Source organism: Pipistrellus kuhlii, unplaced genomic scaffold (assembly GCF_014108245.1).
Source record: "Pipistrellus kuhlii isolate mPipKuh1 unplaced genomic scaffold, mPipKuh1.p scaffold_m20_p_3, whole genome shotgun sequence".
NCBI lineage: Eukaryota > Metazoa > Chordata > Mammalia > Chiroptera > Vespertilionidae > Pipistrellus > Pipistrellus kuhlii.
Genome location: NW_023425529.1, coordinates 97,139,093 through 97,159,685, shown reverse-complemented (window position 1 = coordinate 97,159,685; position 20,593 = coordinate 97,139,093). Strand labels below are relative to the sequence as shown.

Sequence of the window (20,593 nt, the reverse complement as noted above, 5' to 3'; positions counted from 1 at the left end):
TTCTGTTTGTCTTCTGTTACTATCTTTTAATCCTTCGATCAGTGCTTTACTATTTGAAATTATATTATAACCTTGATAAATATGCAGTATATGTACTTAATTTTAGCCAACCTTGCTATAACTTTCTAGCATAAAAAGGAAACAGCCTTGAAATTGATATTTAATATAGAATTATCTCATTGGTTTAATGGTGATGTTGTTTTTTTCTTTTTTTAATCTAAGGAATTAAGGCTCTGATTTTTTTTCTTTTATATTATAAATTTAATGCTTTGTCTATTCTCCTTTAGTGGAGCTCAGGCTTTGATGAATGGTTCAAACCCTATGCTGGGCTGTAACACTGGTGCCATAACTCCTGCAGGAATAAGCCTTCTCCCCTCAGGAGGTCTGCTACCAAATGCATTACCTGGTACAATGCAGGCAGCTTCTCAAGCAGGTCAGAATATATTGGATATAATAACCTCTTTAAAAAATTAAAATACATACTAATGTAAAAATGACATTTTTATGCTGTTATTAAAAATATTTAACATGCCTCATGTTAAAAAGGCTCTTTTTAAAGGAAAGGCTTATGTTGGAAGCCTTTAAAGTTCTGGTATTTAAATTAAAAATCATCTAGCAATCAGCTTCTGGAAAGAAACTTGATAAGCCCCATAAATCTGCAAATTATATCTTTGTCTTCTACACATTATAATAAAGTTAACATTGATAGTCTTATTGTTATCTTACTCCAAATAGAAGGAATGTATCTTGAAAATATATATTGTGCAAGAAAGGCGACATAGTGTGGCAATTAAAAGCCCCCGTTTTGGAGGCAGACTGCCTGAGTTTGAATCCCAGTTCTGTAACTTAACTTTTTGGGTAATCATGGGAAAGTTACCTTTGTGCCTCACTTTTTCATAAATAAAATGTGGATAATAATAATAATACCTTAATACCTCTTAATTGTGAGCATTAAATGAGTATATACAGATGAACTGCTTAAATTATACCTTGACCTAAGCATATAAAAATATGTGCTGCCATCAATAGTAGTAGTTTTATTGTTGTAGTAACTTGTTACTACATATACTAGAAAATAGCTATAACAGCTTGTACTATTTAATGTTCCTTAAGAGAATGTAATGTAATATCTTGTTACAATCCAGTTTTCTACTGCTGAGAAAAAAATTTAATAGGAAAAACAAACTTGACAAAGTAAGAAAATTAATCAAAAACTTTATATGACTTAAGATGATGATTTTCAACCTTTATCACCTCATGGCACACATAAACTAATTACTGAAATTCTGTGGCAGGCACACCAAAAAATAATTTTTGCCGATCTGACAAAAAATTGGTATAATTTTGATTTATTTACAGAAAGAAATAATAATAGTAATTACCTACCTTTTTTGCTACAAAGTAACTTTTAAAAAAATCAGATATCTAGCCCTGGCTGGGTTGTTCAGCTGCGTCATCCCATACATCAAAAAGTTGAGGGTTTAATTCTAGGTCAGGGCACCAGGAATGTTTTGGGAAGCATAGGAGGCAACCAATTAATGTTTTGCTCTCTCTCTAAAAAGTCAATAAAAACATATTGTTCAGTGAGGAATAAAAAAATAAAAATCAGGTGCCTATATTTGTATATAAGGATTTCTGGTACCAAGAATTGTCCAAGCAGATGCTACCTTACGATGCAACTCTATAATATATCCTCTCTGGATATTATTCAAGACAGAGCATTCACACCAAACGGCTATCGTTGTGTAGGCTGTTGTCATTTCTTTTAACAATCTAAACGAAAAGAGGTCTGTAACTATTGAATGTCTTAAATATTCTTGCAGCACACTGATTGAAAAATCACTGACTTAAGAGAGCCCAAAGAATCCTATCTAATAAAAGAGTAATATACAAATTGACAGTCACTCCAACACACAAGATGTCTGCCCCCATGTGGACACAAGATAGCTGCCACAATATGTCCAGCAGGGGAGGGCAGTTGTGATCAAGCCTGCAGGGGAGGGCAGTTAGGGGTGACCAGGTCATCAGGAGAGGGTAGTTGGGGGGGACCAGGCCTGCAGGTGAGCAGTTAGGCATCAATCAGGCTGGCAGGGGAGTGGTTAGGGGTAATCAGGCTGGCAGGTAGAAGGGGTTAGGGATAATCAGGAAGGCAGGCAGGTGAGCAATTGGAAACCAGCAGTCCTGGATTATAGAGGGTGCAAGCTGGGCTGAGAGGCACACACTCCCATGCTCAAATTTCGTGCCCTGGGCCTCTAGTATAATATAAGCATGTTAACATTTCTGTAATTTCCTAATTTTTTGGCTGATGTTCTTATTTTAATGTGCATAAAAGTGCTGTAGTGGTGGAAGCACTGGAAATGGAATCAGATGTTGAATTTAAATATATTTTGTTGATTTCGTACAGAGAGGAAGGGAGAGAGATAGTTAGAAACATCGATGAGAGAGAGTCATCGATCGGCTGCTGCTTGCACACCCCCTACTGGGGATATGCCCGCAACCAAGGTACATGCCCTTGACCGGAATCAAACCTGGGACCCTTCAGTCCCCAAGCTAACGCTCTATCCATTGAGCCAAACCGGTTTCGGCCAGATGTTGAATTTAGAATGTTCATATTTACATGTAACTCTACCAGTTACACATGGCTTCCAATGCTAACTGTGGGTCCTTAAGGAAGTCTGTTTTTCTTCCTTAGATTCCATTTCATTTGATGTAAAGTATGAGTATTTATCTAACTATAATAGGTATTTCAGATTAATAAATGAAGTGCCTTTAATAAGCAATAGCATTATATAGATGTCATTTACCTTTAAAGGAAATTTTGACAATTCTTTACATGAGAATTCCTGAAAGTAAAATCAGTGTCATATTTTCATCTGATTATGCTTTTTTTTTTTTAAGTTTCTTTATACAAAAATTTCCTGCCTCTTACCTTTTTATTATTTACTTATTTATCTGTTTATTTATTTACTTATTTAATCTGAGGCTATTTTTTGTTGATTTTAGAGAGGAATGGAAAGAGAGAAACATCTGTGTGAAAGAGAAACATCGATCAGTTGCCTCTACCCAGACCAGAAATCAAATCTGCAATGTTTCAGCCAACTGAGCTGCCTTTCCAGGGCCTGTCTCTTACCTTTTAAAAAAAATTTGCTTAGCAGACTAGATACATTTTTAATTAGAGTTCAAATTGGTATATATTGTTAGTGAGAAAAATATACATGCATTTTGAGACTAGCGTCAGCAAATAAAAATCTTACAGTCTAAATTAGATTTTACATTTTTAAAGATGTGTTTAAAATGTAAAGAAAAATGAGCAGGAAGAATATCCAACAGAACATTTTCAGTCTGGCCTATTGAAAAAGTTTGCCAGCTCCTGATTTATGATGTGTTCTATGTTGTCACAAAATTAACAGTATTATTTCCTATTAGTTTGACCCTACAAACAAAATTCATTGTACTTTATTATTCATATTAGCATTCGGACTTTAAAATAATTGCATGGAGCACACTGGTTCTCAGAGATATAGTTGTTGTGATTATCGTATATTATATAGTATATAGCACCTAGGAATGTCAATAGAAGCCAACACCTGAAAATTTGTTTGCATAACTGTGATAGTTCAGTTATATTTATGGCCTATGCATATGTCTAGATTACTTTTTCCAGCTAACAGTCAAAATAGTGATAAAGAAATCTCAGTTTCTCAAATATAGAATAAAATGTACATGTAATGCTCACATCTTTTATCTCAGTATTGATGGGTATTGTTTTTAAGATCATTTTGAAAGTATAGAAAATAAAGCAAATCTAGGAACAAAGTACTTAAAATGTCATATTTATTTATGCTAAAGTATAAAGTGTTTTCATGTTTAAAAGATTTAATTCCCTTTTATAACCAGGAATTGTATTTAATAGGTGTTCCATTTGGTTTAAAAACTACTTCAAGTCTCAGGCCCTTGAATCTACTTCAGGTAAACCTGAATCACTGCTCTTGATTAAAGTTTTCATACTTTGATATTTTTATTACAATGTATACCTATATATGCCAGCATTTGAAATTTTGAGATGGTTCAGAATCTTGTGAGGATATGGATATAATTGCTTCCTTTGCATGGTTGAGAGGGTAAGAAGAAAGAATGGGTGTCTTTCATACTGTACTTTCATTGACCTCTGTCAAATCAAGAACTGGATGTTTTGATATGGAGAATTGACAACTACAAAGTGAATAGTTGCCTATTCACTACATTAGCAGTAATACCTACACTTAAAAAATAATTCCTCTCTCAATAACCATTTGTGTCTACATAAATGTAGTACTTTTTGCTTACAAAAGATTTTGTACTTGAATAGAGGATTTAAAAATAGCTTTGTTCTTTTCCTGAGGAGAATTTCTTAGCACAGTGCCAGGCACCTTAGAGTCATTTGGTAAATATTCATTAGATTACATTTTGTGTCTAATGATGAGGCTTTTCTTATAAATGATATAAATGCCAACATAGACAGCATGTAAAGAGATCAAATGTGGAGATTTCGTACACGTAGAGTGTGAACTTAAAATATTTACAGTGTTAGGCTCTACGTCCTTTGTAAGGTTTGGACTCCAGGATTAAATTAGGTTGGTAGTTGATAAGATTATCTACAGAGAATTTAGAAAAGATAGGTAATATAAAGACTTAGAGACACAAAATTGGGAAATAACAGTAAAAGACAGATCAAACCAATCTGGTATCCTATATAATAAAATCCTAATATGCAAATCGACTGAAGAGCAGAATTATCAGTCACCATGATGCACACTGACCACCAGGGGGCAGACGCTCAATGCAGGAGCTTCCCCCCAGCCTGCAGGCCCCAGACCAGCCAAGGCGAGTGCCCCCCCCCCCCACATCACCTCACTGGTCGCCCCACAGATAGGCCCTGATCACTGGCCAGGCCTAGGGACCCTACCCGTGCACAGATTTCGTGCACCAGGCCTCTAGTTTATAAGTAAATCAGGAAATGTGTTTAGAGCCAAAACACAAAACTTCTTATCCAAGATGCAAACACAATATTACTATATACAGACTGTAATTATAGAACAATCTACTTGTAATATGGATAAATCACAAATCACATTGGTTTATTCAACTTTCCTACACATTGCTGTTGGAACTTCTGTCAGGGATTAGTCTTGGTGAAAATAGGAATGGAATTCCTTAATAGAACTGATAATAAAGAATAACGACAAAGCCACCATAAAAATGAATTTTGCTACATTTACTATCAAACTGTTTGAGGAAAGAATATTTGACTTGTGCTATGCCCAAATTTACTTAACAACAAGCTGTGCTGGATATAGAGATTTTTAACTTTATAGATCTCAGAATTCTATATTTGGTATTTGGACTTTCTCTTAAGGACTTCAAAGTGCTTATAATTTAAACTCCTATAGATTAAAAAAGAAAAACCCTTTGTTTCCTGATTCATTTGGAATTACTAGTTTTAATTTTTAACATGAATTTTTCTGAATTCTTCTTAAAACCTTTTTTTTTTAATTTAACTTAATTTAGATTCTGAATGACAAAGCTGGAAATATCTCCAAACTAAATATGGAGATATTTAAACTAATGCACTTTTCAGCTTTGGAATTTCTTACTATATTATATAAGCATCCATGAAGTCATGGGATTTGGCAAAGCTAGACAAATTTTGAGAGATGAATTTTCATAAGTATATCTCTGATTTTCAGTAGCTTGTTGCTTACTTTCTAGTGTACTGAATGCTGTTTTGTATTGAGGTATAAAAAAGTTAAACTCAGTGTGTATATTTGTATATGTCATTAACTTGAAGCAGAATGACTTATATTTGATAGTATTAACATATTTGAGATTCCTTAGTAATAACACTTAAAAATTGTTTTCAAATCTTTCTTTTTAAGGGCAGAGATCATGTTTTGCTTTTATTTTTGTTTACCTCTGTTTCCTCAATCCCTAAAAGAGTACTTGACACATAGTGAATGTTCCAAAAATACTTGTGGAATAAAAAAATTTAAACAATGTGAAATTAATGAGTTCATGTTTAAATTCTTAATAGCTTCCAGGTGGTTCACTAATTTTCAACACTCTGCAGCAGCAGCAGCAGCAGCTCTCTCAATTTACACCCCAACAACTTCAGCAACCCACAACTTCCAGTCCTCAACAGCCAGGGGAGCAGGTATGTGCTTTTCTATCTTTTCATGTTTTGTATTATAGAATTGTATTTTATAGTAGAGGCCCAGTGCACAAATTTATGCACAGGTGGGGTCCCTTAGCCTGGCCAGAGATTGGGCCAGTTGGGGCGGGGGGGGGGGGGGGGGTTGGGGGATGTTGGCGGGCCAGTCTCTCCCCACCTGCACGCGCGCCCCTCTTCCCCCCAAATCAGGGCTGATGGGGGTGGCTGGCCAGTGGAAGGAGCCATGAGAAGTTGGCTGTGGGAGCACAGTGACCACCAAGGGGCAGCTCCTATGTTGAGCATCTGCTCCCTGGTGGTCAATGCACATCATAGTGAGCCATTGAGCGGCCTTAGGATATCATTAGCATATTATGTTTTGATTGGTTGAACAGATGACTGAACGACCAGACACCGCATTAGGCTTTAATTATGTAGGACTAGAGGCCCGTTGCTGAAATTCATCCACGGGTTTGTGTATGTCCCTCAGCCCAGCCTGCACTGTCTCCAATCTGGGACCCCTCAAGGGATGCCTGACTGTCCATGTAGGATCAGTTGGATCAGACCTACAGGGCAATTGGCATTCCTCTCACAATCTAGGACTGCTGGTTTCCAAGCACTTGCTTGCCTGCCTGCCAGCCTGATCACCCCCTAACCACTCCCCTACCAGCCTGATCGACACTTAACTGCTTCTCTGCTGGCTAGATTGTCTCCTATAGCTCTCTCCTACTGGCCTGGTCACCCTAACTATCCTCCTCTGCATGTGTAGTCATCTCCAACTGCCCTCCCCTGCTGGCCTGGTCACCCCCAACTGCCCTCTCCTACAAGCCTGATCACCCCCAACTGCTCTCTCCTACAGGCCTTGTCCCACCAAACTGCCCCTCTTGCTGGCCTGGTCCCCCCTCCCCACAGGCCTGGGTTCCCCAACTTTATTTCCTACAGACCTGATCGCTCCTAACTGCCCTCTTGCAGGCCTGGTCACTCCCAACTGCCCTCCCTTGCTGGCCATTTTGTGCTGGCCATCTTGTGTGTTGGAGTGTCGGGCAATTTGCATATTACCCTTTTATTAGGTTTTGTTCTTGCTAATTCTTCTGAAGTCTTTTCCTTGTTACTGTTTTTATAATAGTCTAAAATTGTTATTTGTTGTCCTATAAAGAAAATACTAGATTCTTACCAACACAAATTGTTTTTCTTTTTATACAACTCATGTATGATTTTTATTTAGGGTTCTGAACAAGGATCAAACAGTCAAGAAAAGGCTTTATCTGCTCAGCATGCTGCTGTTATTAATCTTGCTGGAGTAGGAAGTTTTATGCAGTCACAGGCAGCTGGTTGGTATCTTCATGATTTCTTATGTTGAGTTTATTATTTAATTTAGTTGGGATCTCACCTTTTAAGATTATTTTTCCTTCTCGTGCAAGCATTAAGTAGGAAATAGTATAGATATATTTACTTGTGAACTATTAAATCAAGTTATTGATAGCCCCCAGTTTTTTCCCACTGACAGTTAATATTTGTTCTCATTCTGATATCTTGTATTTGCATGAATTAAGATGTAATATCAGTAACATAACTTCTATAAGCCACTTATTTGTAAAAAAATGAGATTAAATGACTGCTTACCACTTCCAACAGTAAATGAACCAGTTATGGCAAACCATAATCTTTAATGAAGATTATCTTGTAAATTGAAAATAGTAATTACAGAGTTTGAGGATTGAATAAGGTCATGTCAACATTTTGAATTATCATTGGTGCCTTTATAATCAATCATATACAAGTAACTCCCAGTATCTGAATTTAGAATAAGGTCTTACATGTAGAGATTTAGAGCTAGAGAATTTTCTAATGGAAATTTAATTTTTATAATCCTTTACCCCATGATATTACCTTCTTAAGTACCAGTATAATTTAGTAGAAAGAACTCTAGACTGAAAAACCGTAAAAATGGTCCATGCTCTAGACCTGCCACTAATTGCCTTTGAGTCAAACCATCTACGCCTGAAATTTCTTCCTTTGTACAGTGAGAGGGTTAGACGATTATTGTGGTCCCTCTCAGCTCAAAAAGGAATAATGCACAGGCTCAGGTCACCATTTCTGTTGCTACTAGTATAGTCTGATACTCATTGCAGTATCTTTTGTTTAAAAGCACTTGTTTACCAGATATGTTATTATGATAGCTTGGATTTCTCCTACCCCCTTTCCTACTTTATTAGTTATATTTTAAAATAACATCCTGTATTTTACATTTTGCCAAAAAGCTTTCTAAATAGCATAGCACTTTTATCAAATTTCAGTGAGATGCATGAAGATATACAGTGTTTAATATATGTGCACTTCCTTCCCCTTCTATGTCCAGGAAGTGCCCTCAACTAACAGGAGACTAAATTTATTATGAAATGTCTGTGATTTGATACTGAAGATTAATCATACTGATAACTTTTCTATTTCATTTTCTGTGTTGTCCTTTTCTAACCCTGATGGCCTTCAAACTTTTGACTGGCCTGCTTTCCCCTTCTCCTCTCTGTAGTGTTGTCTCAGCTTGGCTCTGCCGAGAACAGACCTGAGCAAAGCCTTCCTCAGCAGAGATTCCAGCTCTCCTCTGCCTTTCAACAGCAGCAGCAACAGATACAAGTAATCCAGCAACTTCACTCTGATTACATTTTAGATACTCTGCTCCAAAAGTACCTCAAAAAACTTTAGTTTTTTTTTTTTTTTTAAATATATTTTATTGATTTTACACAGAGAGGAATTGAGAGGGATAGAGAGTTAGAAATGTCAATGAGAGAGAAACATTGACCAGCTGCCTCCTGCACACCCACCACTGGGGATGTGCCCGCAACCAATGTACATGCCCTTGACCGGAATCGAACCCGGGACCACTCAGTCCCCAGGCCGACGCTCTTCCACTGAGCCAAACCGGCTTCGGCAAAAAACTTTAGTTTTATTTTATTATCTTTTAAGACTATAAAGTAATAGAGATTTTAGCAAATTTTATAAGTCTGACATTTTAGCCAGCTTGGAGCACTGAATATATTTTGTACATTTAAGCCATACTTTTCTTGACTTAAAATCTTTCTTGAAGTGCTGGTGGCACATTAACATCCATTTTTGTAATTTGCATTATATTTTGAAATAGACAGTTGTCAATGCCAATGATTAATTTGCACTGCAGAAAAAGACAAGAACACCAATGTTCCTACTAGTAAATGTCATAACTTTTAGAAAAATGCCATTCCATTATCTCAGGAAGTCAGCATATTATGGTTGACTATCTTTATGCAGGGTGGTTTATATTGGTATAAACTATTATACAACAAAATGGTAACTGAAGTTGCTGAGTTACTACAATATAGACTGGCAGGGCAAAGTAATATGTATTTTTGAAATATACCAATAACCATTTTAAAAGCCCTCAGCAGGCTTCTGTGCCACTGGTGCTGTTTGATTGTGCATTGTCTGAATGTGGTAATAGTCCCCTTTTGTTATCTTAGCACTCTCTCCCTTTCATTTTTGTTCTTATCACTCTCAGGAAAAGCATCTTTTTATACCTGCTTATATTTAATTGATTTTTTCCCTCTCCCTTTTTACAGCAGTTGCGATTCTTACAGCATCAAATGGCCATGGCAGCAGCAACAGTACAAACAGCTCAGCTACATCCTCAACAGAATACAGGCAGCCAATCAAAAAGTAAAATGAAGAGAGGTACACCAACCACTCCAAAATTCTGAGTCTTGCATTATTTTTTTCTTTTTTGAAAACATAAGAACAATCAATCAAAAAGATTGAGCTTCTACTTCATTTTTGTTTTTAAAAATATAATCAGTATTTTACATTATTTGATGTACAAACTTTATACAACCCTATGATTTTTAAATAAAAACAGAAATGCTTTAATAAATGTTTAGGGTTTGTTTGCTTAAGTCCCTTGCTTTTTCAAAACTGTTCCACTGTACATAGAATATGTAGAAGTGGCCTAAGAAATACTAGAAATGTCCTTCAGATAAATGTAGTTTGATATTTATTATGAAAGATTTGTGCACAGTGTCATAAATAGTTTTTTTTACAAATATGTTTAGAAAATATAGTTATTTGGCTTTCATACTCTTAATTACTTCATCCATCAGTTTTTTTACTTCTTTGTGTCTTGTAACTGCTCGGCTCAGACAGTCCTGAAGTTTAGCTCCAGTCAGCCCACTGCCACCTGAAAAATTATTGTACCAACACTTTTAATATATGCTATTGTACTTTTAATGATCAACATCATGTCAAGTTATAGACCAAAGCTGTAAACCAGGGGGTATGGTTAAGATTGCCAAGTTATGTTCTTTTGTTTTAATATATATTTTATTGATTTTTTACAGAGAGGAAGAGAAAGGAAAGAGAGTTAGAAACATCGATGAGAGAGAATCATCGATTAGCTGCCTCTTGCACACCCCCCACTAGAGATGTGCCCGCAACCAAGGTACATGCCTTTGACCGGAATTGAACCTGGGATCTTTCAGTCCACAGGCCGACGCTCTATCCACTGAGCCAAACCGGTTTCGGCCCAAGTTATGTATTATATTAAGAACTCCAAGTGATTCCAATGTATGCCATAAGAACCACTGGTAAACATAAAAACATAAGGAATTTGAGGTAACAAACTGTCATTCTAAATTTGCTGCATTAGGTAAACAGTAAATATCCCATATTCCATTTGCCCTACTCCTGTGTAAATAAGTTCACAGAGTTTTCATCCAAACATTTAGGACTGAAGTAAAGGGAACATGCCTGGTTTGTGAAGACAACATAGCTTGCCTTCCTCATCCATTACTACTGTTAGGGTTCCAGTTGCCAGATGTTCCTCCTCTCCAGTAGGGTCCACTATGAGCAGAGTGCTATTTAAAAAATTTTTTTGAAGTGTAAATTATCAATCCATGAAACATTTTATTTTAGAAGAATATTTAAAATACAAATTTTTACACATTTAACTTACTCATCAAAGACCGCAAAGGAGGTAGCAACTGGATGAGTTCTAATGTTCAAATAATGTTTCTTCTTTAAATTAACTTCTGCTAAAGCAGTTTCTTCATTTATAGTAACTTCAGGCAATTGTACTAGAAAGACAAATATGTAAGATCTCTAATATAAGCAACAAATATGGCATTTTCTAAATTCACTTTTGCCTGTTTAACTTTTCCAGAAATAATCTTTTGGGGGGAGGGGGACCTCTTAGAACATTAAGATAAATATAGTGTATAATTAAGAGTTTCCCAAAGCGTGGTACGCATATCCCCAGGGGTACGGGAAGAGTTTGGTGGGGGTACACGTTGCACCAGAGTTTCATGGAAATGTGCACTGCACCGTGCTTAGCTGCGCCTAATACATCCTTTTTTTTTTTTTTTTTTTTTTGAGGGGTACTCAGCGTTACGAAAATGTCAAAAGTTTGGGAAACACTGGTGTATATAAACGTTTTTTATTAAAGACTAAAATGAATGATGGCTCAACCATAACAAAAGCAGTTTAACAAAACAGAATATTCTGACACAAAAGGAGGATTATTGCCTTAAAGTTTGCTTACCATTTTTTAAAGCTGCCAACAAAGCAAATGTACAGGCATCCAAAATATTTCCATCATAGTCAAGGCAAATGAGATCACAGTACAGAACCCAAGCAAGCTAAAATAGAGTTTACACAAAGCAAATTAAAGCCTTCTGATAGGTAGAACATGGGATTTGTTTCAACTTATACACCACAGAACCCTTAAACAAGCAAGAAACCTTCAAAAACTTACAAAAAAAGAAATACCTTTACCTTTAAGAAATCAAAAAAAAGTGGATATGTTTGGTTAAAAGCTGGCTTTTGACTACCAAGCTGACAAGTGACAAACATGTCCATTCTATTGCTAAGTCAGATGAGGGAAATAATTTTGAAAGTCACAAATGAAAATCAAAATATACTTTCCCAAAGAAAGCTTAATATGCCGGGACCAGGTTGGCTCAGTGGATAGAGCGTCAGCCTGCGACTGAAAGGTCCCGGGTTCAATTCTGGTCAAAGGCATGTACCTTGGTTGTGGGCACATCCCCAGTGGGGGGTGTGCAAGAGGCAGCTGGTCGATGTTTCTCTCTCATCGACTTTTCTAACTCTGTCTCTCTCAATTCCTCTCTGTGTAAAATCAATAAAATATTAAAAAAAAAAAAAAAAAAAAAGAAAGCTTAATATATCAAATGCTTGGTAAGGCCCGGCTGGTGTTCCTCAGTGGGTAAGCCACAAACCAGGTCACAGTTTGATTCTGGTCATGGCACATGCTGGGATTGCAGTCTCAAACTCCAGTAGGGGGAATGCAGGAGGCAGCTGATCAATGATTCTCATCATTGATATTTCTATCTCTCCTCCTCACTTTCTCTTGTAAGGAAAAAAAAAAGTTTCCCTTTAAAAAAAATGCTTAGTAGGTTTTACAAATAAATATGTAATCAAATAGAAAAATCCGATAGGTTCTAGTCAACTTAGTTCTAAGTTCTCAAATTATTAGAATTTATAGTGTGGATTCACCTTAAACACATTAGCTAATCACATAGCAGTAATCTGCTATAAAGAAAAAAAAAAATGTTCAAAAGGGGAAGAGAATTACCTCAGCTTAATGTAGCTCCAACTCGGGCAATAAATTAGTCAAAATTGGTTGTCTTTTTTTATGAACTACATAGTTACAGAATAAGACATGTTTTTACTTAACTTCATCTAAAAATAAGACATCTGTATTGAAGGCTATTGTGTGTTGTTGTTTTTTAATTTCCCCATCTACTCTTCACAAAATACAATAAAGCTTATAGCTTCTCTATTATTCTTACCTTCCCTGGAGAAATGCATAAGTCCTCTTTCAGAATTATCTGTGAACTGAATGACAAAACAGTAAAGGAAAGGTCAAAATTATCTGAAAATGAATGACAGTAATACTTTATCCCCGATTATCTTACTTTTCAATGACATCTGCAATGAACTGGCTAGCTACTTGGGCCTCTTCTCCAGGAGGTCCAGACCGAAATCTCGACGAACACAGAGGTGGTAGATCCACATTAGGAACTGAAAGAAACACTCTGCAACTATGAAATAAACTTCACTTCTGGTTTATGGAAGTGTTAAATGTAAATCCATTGCAAGGGGACTGTTGCCTTGAAAAGCTTTTTCCAAGTGGAAAGATTTATAAGACATCAATTGTATTCTTAGTCTTTTTAAGACTATTAAGCTTGGATAAAATATCTACATTTCTAACTTTACCACACAAATACATATTTTTTTAAAAAGCATTTAAGGTTTAGATCCTTCACAAGTTTTCTTCCTTTCCAAATACCTGAATCTGTCACAGAACGTAACCCCTCTAGTAATATCCAACTGCTCTGCATTTTAAAAATATTGGTTCCTACCATAAAGAACAAATGGCCCAAGTCAAGAAAAATGATGGCATAGTGGGCCCTGGCCCATCCACCAAAAGGTTGCGGGTTTAATTCCCCAGTCAGGGCACATACCTTGCTTTCAAATTTGATACCCGGGTGAAGCATGCTGGAGGCAACCAATTGATGTTTCTCACATTTATGTTTCTCAATAAAAACATATCCTTGGGTGAGGATTAAAAAATAAATCACAAAGTCTCCAATTACAGCCTTTCCTAAAAGATATTTTCTTGGTTAATGACATCTGAATGTATAAATAAAAACTGATTGAATGAGTTTGAAAAATTACAAAATTCTCTTATGCTATCTTTCAATAGAAAACTTCAGGAATGTCTGCTTCATTCCTATATACTTCTTTTATGTATATATTTATATTTTATTGATTTTTTACAGAGAGGAAGGGAGAAAGAGTTAGAAACATCGATGAGTCATCGACCAGCTGCCTCTTGCACGCCCCCTACTGGGGATGTGCCCGCAACCAAGGTACATGCCCTTGACCAGAATCGAACCCGGGACTCTTCAGTCCACAAGCTGACACTCTATCCACTGAGCCAAATCGGTTTTGGCCATTCCTGTATAATTCTGATTATGAATAACTTTCTCAACTACTAGGACTTAACTATAATATTTGTATTAAATGTTATTAAAATTACCAAATTATAACTTACCAACATATCCTTTATCAGGAGCTTCTGGTGATGGTGCTGCAAATTCCTATAGAAGCAAACAAATGTTTCCAATCAAAGAAGCTACTTAATAATTGTTAAGAAAGCCTTAGTTATGGAAGGCTCTATCAAAGACCATATTAACTAGCTAACTACAATGTTTCCCTGAAAATAAGACATCCTCTGAAAATAAGACCTAGTGCATGGAAAGATAAGACATCCCCTGAAAATAAGAGCTAGCGCAACTTTGGGAGAAAAAAATTAATATAAGACACTGTCTTATTTTCGGGGAAATGGTACCACATCATGAAGGCTCTACCAAAGACCATATAACTAGCTAGCTAGCTACTACCGGTATGCTTAAGGAGTTGTGTCAGGGACTCTAATGGCACCAACACTCACTTTAGCTCTGCAGTAATGAGGCAGTACAGCATAGTTACACTACAGTGGTACTCATCAAAATTAAAAAATATTAATTGGATTTCTCCACCCTCGCACTAATTCAGTAGCCATGAATCTTTAGCTTAAACCCCGATGTAATTATGGCACAGCCAGATTTAGGAAATGATGGTAACAGATAAAGGAACTAAGCAAAAGCTTTGGAATCACATTTCATGTCAGCCTCACACTTTTTGGCTGAGAGACTTTGTGTAAGTTACTTAACCTCTTACCATTCAATTTCCTCATCTGCAAAATGGGAAGTTAATGAGAGCTACTTTTAGGGTTAAATGAGATGATGCCATCAGTCCATAATATAAAACTAAGCAGTTAGTGTTAAAATCTTATTGTTAGATATCATCACCCCAGTTTTTCCGAGGAAGTATCTGAGCTTATGTGAAGTAAGAATGCAGTGTAGTCAGTTCTATTTATGAGCCTTATGTTCCTGACAAGTTACTGAACTTCATGTAAAAATAGGAGACAGAAATTATACCTCAAAAACTGTTGGATTAAACCGTTAATTTTGTAAAGTATCTACCATAAGGTGTCTGGAACATAACAGGTACACAGCTATTATTCCCTCAAGATTTTCTTTTGAACAATCTCAATTTTCTACACATTTGCATGGATTAAATACCACCAGTGGATAAAAGGATGTCACCAAAAATCTCAAATTATACCCAAATTCTTAAAAATTTAAAGGTGGTCAAATTTTGAAAATTATTTGATTCAAAACATTTGAAGAATACCCATAAATTATAATCTAGTCATTAAATCTGGGTCGTGTTATCTAATACTCAAAGATGAAAGCTCTTTGTAAATGAAAAATACTAAATGTGACAACCTGACTGCCTAGTCAACAGAATTAGTAGTATATATTACAATTTAATCAGTATCCTATATAATAAAACCCTAACATGCAAATCGACCAAATGAAAGAACAACCAGTTGCTATGATGTACATTAACCGAATGAGGACAGCTCCTGCACTGAGAGTCATCCCCCTGAGAGAAGATGACCAGCAGTGGCGATTGGTGGGGTAGTGGGGGCAGAGCCAGCCAGCAGTGGTGCCAAGCCGCTAGCCAAGGTGAGTGCCGGTGAGGGCCCTCCTAATCACCCTGTCCCGCAGTCACCCCACAAATTAGTCCTGGTCGCTGGCCAGGCCTAGGGACCCCCTTCCCTATATATTGGTAACAGTCTCTTAGATTTAAAAATTAAAAATGGCAAGGCTACTCTAAAGAAACAGGATGATGCAGTGATGACATACATGGACTCTGGCTTGCACATTTTGTGGTCAGCCCTGATTATGACACAACTTTGTGACAAAGCCAATTACTTAACTTTTCTCTACTTCAGTTTTCTACCCATAAGATGGGGAAAATGGTACTGACTCAGAAGGATCATGTTATGTACTATTTTTTATAATCGGCAAAAAAATGTAGCTGCCCATACAGTAGCAAGATGCCTTTCACCTATATGAAAAGTATGGTCACTGATGCATTAAGTGTACCAGATTGCCAGAGGGCCTCTAGTATGAAGATAATCTGATAATCTCAATTTAGTAAGACATATATTAAACTTACCGCTTTAATTCCACAAATTACTGCAGTATTTCCCAGCTTCACTAGAGCAGAACCATCTGCAGTGCTAACTGAACCTGAAAAGAAGTATTTAAACAAAATGAAAGGGTCCATAAAAAGTGTTTTTGTTTTCTACATGATTTTATATTGCTACGCAAACCAGTTGCTTATTAAATTACTAGCTCAAATTTTTAAAAAGTGGTATAAGTACTTAAATCTACTGTTTTAAGAATTATTCACCTGTCCTTAAATTTGAGTCAATAATTTTTTTATTCAGACACAGCAGTGAACAGATAAAAAAATCTCTTTACACAAAATCACCGAAATCCCTTAAACATAGTAGAATTTGGCCAAAACACTGGTTAAGTGGATCAGAGGCTAAAATTTGGGAATGCCATAAAGGTAATGGAAAATTCCATATTTGCAACATCAGGTTTAACTAGTTTAAAACATAATGGATTCATGTCTTGGAGGTATGGAAGGAATAAGAAAAAACTATAGTTACTTTAAAGTTGTAAATAAAGAGCATATAAATTGAGAACATATAAAGTGAGTTTTAAAAAACTTTACAAATAAAAATTCTTTACTAGTATAAAAAACAAGAAAAATTATATTTTCAAAACTGAAGCAACTTCAACATTCTTATTTTAGAACTCAATATTCTCACCTATGTTAACAGTTGTGGTTCTGAATTCACCAAGTTCTCTTCCATCAGGACGGCAGTTCTCTTTCTAAATAAATTTATATGAAAGTAAAGCACATATATGTGTATATTTTATACAGAACCAAGGAAAACACATTAAACCTTGTTAGTTGAAATTATTTTGAATATTTTTTATATAACTGATATAATTGTTTCAGTTGTACAATGTAACAATGTTCAATATTTGTATATATGACATTGTCTTTAAAGCATATACTATCAAAAGACATAACATCTACATAACCTCTTTTACTCACCAAAAATCTCCTGTAATACTCAAGAGGTTCCACAGTTCTGAAACATATTAAAAATATATGTGAAGTAATGAATCTTAACATAAACTCAGAAACTGGCAAATATCTTAAAAGTGTAGTGAGGCAGAGTTAAGTCTCCACAACATGTAAGTTTCCTTCAGATATTCTGATGTGTTTGTTGCCACATGTAACTCTTTATAAAAAGTAAATACTCTTGCTGTAGCAATCACAGTTATTAACTGCTGTCCTTAACCCTGCTTTAATTACAGTATTGGAGCCCAAAGCCTTTGGGCATCTTTAAGAAGAGTTACTATCACTCTCTGTGTCTCTGAAGAAGGGATTCTTAGCGAGAATGAAAAAAAGTTACATCTTTATTTTTACTATCCAGTAACTAAATTTAATATATTCTTCAATTATGACGGACAATAAACTATTATATTAGCTGTACCTGCGACTTTAGCACAACCACAGACACTGAAAATTTTCATTTTTAAAATAGTTGATCTTGCTTAAGAAAGTTAATTTTAAAAGCAGGTTTATGTCCAACACTGTATCATACTCTTGAGATTTTATACAAATAGGTAACTTTTTCAATAAATCGGTTTCCTTTGGAATCCTATTTATAATATATGCTTAAAAACTTGACTCTAAGAATGAAAATCTATTGGTTTCACCAGAGTGGAACACACACACACACACACAAAAAAAACTGCCAAACAAGGCACAGTCCTTTTAGAAATAAATTACTTAAGGAGAATGGACTGGCATGTGGTTCTGATGCAACACTTGCCCCACAAACCGTGCGAGTGCCCTAACCAGGAATCGAACCTTGACCTCCGGGTTCAAAGGTCGATGCTCGATCACTAAGCCACGCCAGCTGAGCCAGATGCAACGCTCTTTAAAAACATACAACTGTCGAAACCGGTTTGGGTCAGTGGATAGAGCATGGACCTGCAGACTGAGGGGTCCAAGGTTCAAGATATATTTACAATAAAATAAAAATAAAAACATACAACTGTGTCTCCTGGGGCTGCACATCCACTACCAAACTACAGTGCTCCTGATACCCTTGAAATTAATCTATTATAGTTATTAATAACCAGAAAGGCACAAAGGGAAAGCCAAGTACCCACCTAAGCACCCAATGAGGAAGAGGCGACCCCACTTCCACCGAAAACACTCCCGGCGGGCACTGAACTCACGCACACACACCCTCCACCTTCCGCCTCACTGGAGGGAAGGAGCCCTCTCTTTTTTCTTTCCCTACTACCACCTTCAGGTCCTCCGACCCCGTGGCCTGCTTCCGCGGGGATAAGTGGGGTGGCCTCCAGGTGAGAAAACCCCAGCTAACGGTTAAGGGAAGCCACCATCTGCCAGGGAACAAACATGTGCACGCCAGGCCAGCCGCCAATACTCACTTGAACCCAGCCGCCATCTTCTCGCGAGCCTGCTTCTGCGCCTGCGCTGCGGCGACTTCGGTCTCCAGGACGCGCGCCTGCTCCGCTTCCACACTTTCGACGAGGAACCGAGTGCCCTTCTCCTGTATCGGGATACGCAGAAGGTGCAACTACAGCGGTTATTGACCCGCCTTAGTTTCCACCGTCTCTTGCTGGAAGCCTCTTTCGGTTTCTTTGCCTTCTACAGATTTTGACGAATCTGCTATCCGATCAGTGATGAGCGTCTCTCTTTAGAAACAGCCGGGTTGTTCAAGAGTTTGAGAACAATCGATAGTAAATAATACTGTAGTGAGTGTGAAGCATTACTGCAAAATTTCTACGCCCTTCTCCGACTCTTCATTCTCCTAGGTAAAGATCTCCCAGCTCTAGCACCGGAGATTACGTAAATTTCCCGCGGTTACACTTTGCAAGTTCCGGGCGGGCTCCACAGGAGCTGCTGGTTTTGTAGGCTGTGTCCTTTCTTCTGGATAGGGTTGCCAGAAAATAAAGTACAGCCAATTAAATTTGAATGTCAGATAAAGTAATTTCCTACTATGAGTACGCTTCCAGTGGTGTATATTGGTGGTTGTTACCAAGGGTTGGGGAGCCGGGAAAGTTTTAGAAATGATAGTGATGGTTGCAGAAAATTGTGTAATTTAATTAATGCCACTGTATTGTACATTTCCATGTTAAAATGTTTTTAAAAATCACCGTTTTAAAAATTATGACATACCAAAACTTTTAAATGGGTCGGTTATATGGTTTTGCAATTATATTCTAATAAGGCTTTTAAAAATAACTTATGTTGTTTATCTGAAATTCAAATTAAGCCTGTGTTTTTCTTGGAAATTCTGGCAACCCTACTTGGAAACAAGGTGCCTGGCAAACTACTACGTTTTCTTCGCCTTGCCGCGCGAGGGCGCTGTGGGCGGCAGGTGCCGGCACCGCGGCCTCTGCGGGCGGGAGGCGGGGCCGTGCCACCGGCTTCCGCGTGCGTGTCTGGGTGCCGGATGGGGCGGCTGCAGGCGGTGTAGGAGGATGGCTTCGCTCTCGCTGCAGCTCGTGGTGCTCGGCGCGGTGCTCGGCGTGGCGCTGGCGGCCGCAGCCCTAATACTGGTGAGAAGAGGGGTTGGGGACTAACGCGGGCCTGGGTTCATTGGTCTTCTGGAGACAAAGCCCAGGCATTCTCTCCTGTGTCCTCTTTCATCATGCTTATCCCCAACCTTTATCCCAGAATTCCTCTTCTTAATTTCACGCCCTCTTTCTTCCTTGTTTATTTTTACTTTGATGCTCTATGTTCCTACGTACTCAGAGCCTTATATATTTGTTCACTTTGAGACGTGACCACACACTCCTCAGTAGTCCGTCCCCTTGTCCCCAGACCCTTTGTCCATCCCGACCTCTCCAAGACCCTCCCGGGTCTGTGCCCTCTGCATCTTGCCCCGACGGGGAGGTCTTAAGCCCCTAGAAGGTGAGTGCTCTCTTGTCTCCCTTTTCCTTATGTGGTTAAGCAAATAGCGGTTAACGAGCACTAACAGGAGCCATCTATTACAGATTGAAATTAGTGGATCAAAAAGACCCACTAGGAACACAGGAACACCAAGATAGGCAAGACCTGATGTTAACATGTTTGGGGATCATTATGTCCCAGAATTAAACACCCTAAATTTGCTGCCTGGAAATGATGCAGTACAGTATGATTCAAACTCATTATTTTGGAAACGGATTGTAAATATTTGCTGATCCGTAAGTAGTAGAAAGTATGCCAACTGAACTTTCTCCCATATGATTTGGAATGAGCCTGCTCTCTAGTTAGTTAATGGAGAGGTTTCAGCTTCCTTGACATTCAGATTAGCAGCCAGGAAGGTCTCTGTCATCTTGCCAGAAAGTCTATAAACTCACA

The 20,593-nt window shown here is 37.4% G+C and overlaps 3 protein-coding genes and 1 long non-coding RNA gene across 34 annotated transcripts in view; 3 read left to right on the top strand and 1 right to left on the bottom strand.

The window, feature by feature from the left end:
• Positions 1 to 10,246, top strand: part of SUPT20H (SPT20 homolog, SAGA complex component) — a 55,716-nt gene extending 45,470 nt beyond the window's left edge. For 13 of the 27 annotated variants that reach the window (XM_036454948.2, XM_036454967.2, XM_036454949.2 and 10 more), the window contains 6 exons: positions 288 to 433; positions 3,914 to 3,969; positions 6,071 to 6,190; positions 7,410 to 7,515; positions 8,715 to 8,818; positions 9,778 to 10,246. In XM_036454948.2, the coding sequence (XP_036310841.1) occupies positions 288 to 433; positions 3,914 to 3,969; positions 6,071 to 6,190; positions 7,410 to 7,515; positions 8,715 to 8,818; positions 9,778 to 9,915 (670 nt within the window). In that variant the 3' untranslated portion in view covers positions 9,916 to 10,246. Of the gene's footprint in view, positions 1 to 287; positions 434 to 3,913; positions 3,970 to 6,070; positions 6,191 to 7,409; positions 7,516 to 8,668; positions 8,819 to 9,777 lie in introns of those variants that run through there. The other 14 variants (XM_036454965.2, XM_045588582.1, XM_036454957.2 and 11 more) reach the window with 9 other exon arrangements.
• On the top strand, positions 2,157 to 3,133 carry LOC123653245. Its single transcript, XR_006742917.1, has 2 exons — positions 2,157 to 2,369; positions 2,590 to 3,133. It is a non-coding gene; the product is annotated as an uncharacterized LOC123653245 (long non-coding RNA).
• On the bottom strand, positions 9,943 to 19,066 carry EXOSC8 (exosome component 8). The gene is made up of 11 exons (XM_036454984.2): positions 18,673 to 19,066; positions 17,258 to 17,294; positions 16,965 to 17,028; positions 16,301 to 16,374; positions 14,283 to 14,328; positions 13,141 to 13,246; positions 13,015 to 13,060; positions 11,748 to 11,844; positions 11,163 to 11,283; positions 10,958 to 11,064; positions 9,943 to 10,388 (listed from the first exon to the last, which is right to left on the bottom strand). The coding sequence occupies exons 1-11, from the start codon at positions 18,687 to 18,689 to the stop codon at positions 10,273 to 10,275; spliced, it is 831 nt and encodes a 276-aa protein (XP_036310877.1). The 5' UTR covers positions 18,690 to 19,066; the 3' UTR covers positions 9,943 to 10,272.
• A 582-nt stretch (positions 19,067 to 19,648) lies between these two features.
• Positions 19,649 to 20,593, top strand: part of ALG5 (ALG5 dolichyl-phosphate beta-glucosyltransferase) — a 107,500-nt gene continuing 106,555 nt past the window's right edge. For 4 of the 5 annotated variants that reach the window (XM_036454981.2, XM_036454982.2, XM_036454980.2 and 1 more), the window contains exon 1: positions 19,649 to 19,806. In XM_036454981.2, the coding sequence (XP_036310874.1) occupies positions 19,729 to 19,806 (78 nt within the window). In that variant the 5' untranslated portion in view covers positions 19,649 to 19,728. The remainder of the gene's footprint in view (positions 19,807 to 20,593) is intronic. The other variant, XM_036454983.2, reaches the window with a different exon arrangement.

Coding starts and splice junctions, on each gene's coding strand:
- EXOSC8 (XM_036454984.2), bottom strand. Junction 16,375..16,964: donor AACCACAACTGTTAACATAG/GTGAGAATATTG, acceptor ACTTCTTTTCAG/GTTCAGTTAGCACTGCAGAT. Junction 11,284..11,747: donor GTTGGCAGCTTTAAAAAATG/GTAAGCAAACTT, acceptor TTGTCTTTCTAG/TACAATTGCCTGAAGTTACT.